The 3,111-nt window shown below is 38.8% G+C and overlaps 1 protein-coding gene across 1 annotated transcript; it reads left to right on the top strand.

Moving 5' to 3' along the window:
- The first annotated feature begins 255 nt into the window (after window positions 1-255).
- On the top strand, window positions 256-2,556 carry LOC126930912 (high mobility group protein B1-like). The gene is given in 2 exon segments (XM_050748494.1): window positions 256-458; window positions 460-2,556. Coding segments are annotated over 2 exon segments (636 nt in total). The 5' UTR covers window positions 256-407; the 3' UTR covers window positions 1,045-2,556.
- Window positions 2,557-3,111: the final 555 nt, after the last annotated feature.

The following is a 3,111-nucleotide window of genomic DNA, read 5'->3' as shown; positions in this document are numbered from 1 at the left end:
CCTTCTGATTTCAAGCGATTCTCCTGCCTCAACCTCCCTAGTAGCTGGGATTACAGGTGCCCACCACCATGCCCAGCTAATTTTTGTATTTTCAGTACAGACGGGGTTTCACCTTGTTGGCCAGGCTGGTCTCGAATTCCTGACCTCATGATTCACCCGCCTTGGCCTCTCAAAGTGCTGGGATTACAGATGTGAGCCGCTGTGCCCAGTCTGGCAGATTGTTTTTACTGGCTGCATCATATTGACAAAATTATTTGGACAGAGCGGAGAAAGTGAGGAGGCTGCGTCTGGCTCCCGCTCTCACAGCCATTGCAGTACATTGAGCTCCATAGAGACAGCGCCGGGGCAAGTGAAAGCCGGACGGGCACTGGGCAACTCTGTGCCTCGCTGAGGAAAAATAACTAAACATGGGCAAAGGAGATCCTACGAAGCCGAGAGGCAAAATGTCATCATATGCATTTTTTTTTGCAAACTTGTCGGGAGGAGCATAAGAAGAAGCACCCAGATGCTTCAGTCAACTTCTCAGAGTTTTCTAAGAAGTGCTCAGAGAGGTGGAAGACCATGTCTGCTAAAGAGAAAGGGAAATTTGAAGGTATGGCAAAGGCAGACAAGGCCCGTGATGAAAGAGAAATGAAAACCTATATCCCTCCCAAAGGGGAGACAAAAAAGAAGTTCAAGGATCCCAATGCACCCAAGAGGCCTCCTTCGGCCTTCTTCCTGTTCTGCTCTGAGTATCACCCAAAAATCAAAGGAGAACATCCTGGCCTGTCCACTGGTGATGTTGCGAAGAAACTGGGAGAGATGTGGAATAACACTGCTGCAGATGACAAGCAGCCTTATAAAAACAAGGCTGTGAAGCTGAAGGAAAAATATGAAAAGGATATTGCTGCATATCGAGCTAAAGGAAAGCCTGATGCAGCAAAAAAGGGAGTTGTCAAGGCTGAAAAAAGCAAGAAAAAGAAGGAAGAGGAGGAAGATGAAGAGGATGAGGAGGAGGAGGAATATGAAGAAGATGAAGATGAAGAAGATGATGATGATGAATAAGTTGGTTCTAGCGCAGTTTTTTTTCTTGTCTATAAAGCATTTAACCCCCCTGTACACAACTCACTCCTTTTAAAGAAAAAAATTGAAATGTAAGGCTGTGTAAGATTTGTTTTTAAACTGTACAGTGTCTTTTTTTGTATAGTCAACACACTACCGAATGTGTCTTTAGATAGCCCTGTCCCGGTGGTATTTTCAATAGCCACTAACCTTGCCTGGTACATTATGGGGGTTGTAAATTGGCATGGAAATTTAAAGCAGGTTCTTGTTGGTGCACAGCACAAATTAGTTATATATGGGGATGGTAGTTTTTTCATCTTCAGTTGTCTCTGATGCAGCTTATACGAAATAATTGTTGTTCTGTTAACTGAATACCACTCTGTAATTGCAAAAAAAAAAAAAAAAAAAAAAAAAGTTGCAGCTGTTTTGTTGACATTCTGAATGCTTCTAAGTAAATACAATTTTTTAAATTAGTATTGTCCTTTTCATAGGTCTGAAATTTTTCTTCTTGAGGGGAAGCTAGTCTTTTGCTTTTGCCCATTTTGAATCACATGAATTATTACAGTGTTTATCCTTTCATATAGTTAGCTAGTAAAAAGCTTTTGTCTACACACCCTGCGTACCATAATGGGGGTAAAGTTAAGTTGAGATAGTTTTCATCCATAACTGAACATCGAAAATCTTGATCAGTTAAGAAATTTCACATAGCCCACTTACATTTACAAACTGAAGAGTAATCAGTCTACTCAAAGCATGGGATTGTTAGAGTCAAACATTTTGAAAATCTGTCCTTGAAGGACTAATAGAAAAGTATGTTCTAACCTTTACATGAGGACTCTATTCTTTAACTCCCATTACCATGTAATGGCAGTTATATTTTGCAGTTCCCACATTAAAGAAGACCTGAGAATGTATCCCCAAAAGTGTGAGCTTAAAATACAAGACTGCCATATGAAATTTTTTGTTGACATTAGTCTCAGTGAAGACTATGAAATGCTGGCTATAGATGTCTTTTCCCATTTATCTCAATATGGACTGCTCAGGAAACGAGATTTTCCATTACAAGTATTTTTAATTAATTGGGCCAGCTTTTAAAATGAAGATGCCTCATTCAAAATAGGGTATATTTTCCTATATTATGGTTTGCCGCTTTATAAATCCAAGTAGATAGGAGGAAAGAAGACACTTAAACTTTGCATCTCAATATGAATTATTCAATTTATTTGAATGATTTTTCTTTACAAAACAAACTCATTAGTCATTATCTGCTTAGCAGTTTAGGGAACAATTTGGCAATTTTGTGGTTTTCGAGATTATCATTTTCTTAAAGTGCCAGTATTTTAAAATAGCGTTCTTGTAATTTTACACACTTTTGTGATGGAGTGCTGTTTTGTTATATAATTTTGACTTGGATTCTTTCCATTTGCATTTGTTTATGTAATTTCAGGAGGAATACTGAACATCTGAGTCCTGGATGATACTAATAAACTAATAATTGCAGAGGTTTAAAAAAAATTATTTGACTGCTGTAGGTTTCAGTTTTCTCATTTGTAAAGTTGTAATAATAATACTTTATTTATAATAATATTGATAATTATAATATTTTGCTAATGGGGTTACTACAATGAATTATGACAATACTGCTAATAATAATATTTTACTTCAGGGGGTTGCTGTTAAGATAACTTGGGTTAATATACATGAAGTGCTTGGATCAGTGCCAAGCTTGATCCATCATCACCATCATCAACATCATCCACAAATAACACTCTAGGAAACAACCTGTAGCCAAATCTTTGCTTTCATTGAGATGGATTCCTAAAGGAGCTACATTGTGGGGTCACAAGGCATTTGTCACTCAGCTTCTTTAAGACTCAAGAACTTCATCCAGCCAGGTGTGGTGGCTCATGTCTGTTATCCTACTACTTTGGGAGGCAGAGGCAAGAGGATCACTTGAGTCCAGGAGTTCAAGACCAGCCTGGGCAACATAGGGAGACCTCCCCGCACCCAATCTCTATAGAAAGTGAAAGAAAATTAGCTGGATCTGGTGGCGCATGCCTGTAGTCCCAG

This window comes from Macaca thibetana, chromosome 11 (genome assembly GCF_024542745.1).
Source record: "Macaca thibetana thibetana isolate TM-01 chromosome 11, ASM2454274v1, whole genome shotgun sequence".
NCBI classification, from domain to species: Eukaryota; Metazoa; Chordata; class Mammalia; order Primates; family Cercopithecidae; genus Macaca; species Macaca thibetana.
This window is presented reverse-complemented; position numbering and strand designations above follow the sequence as displayed.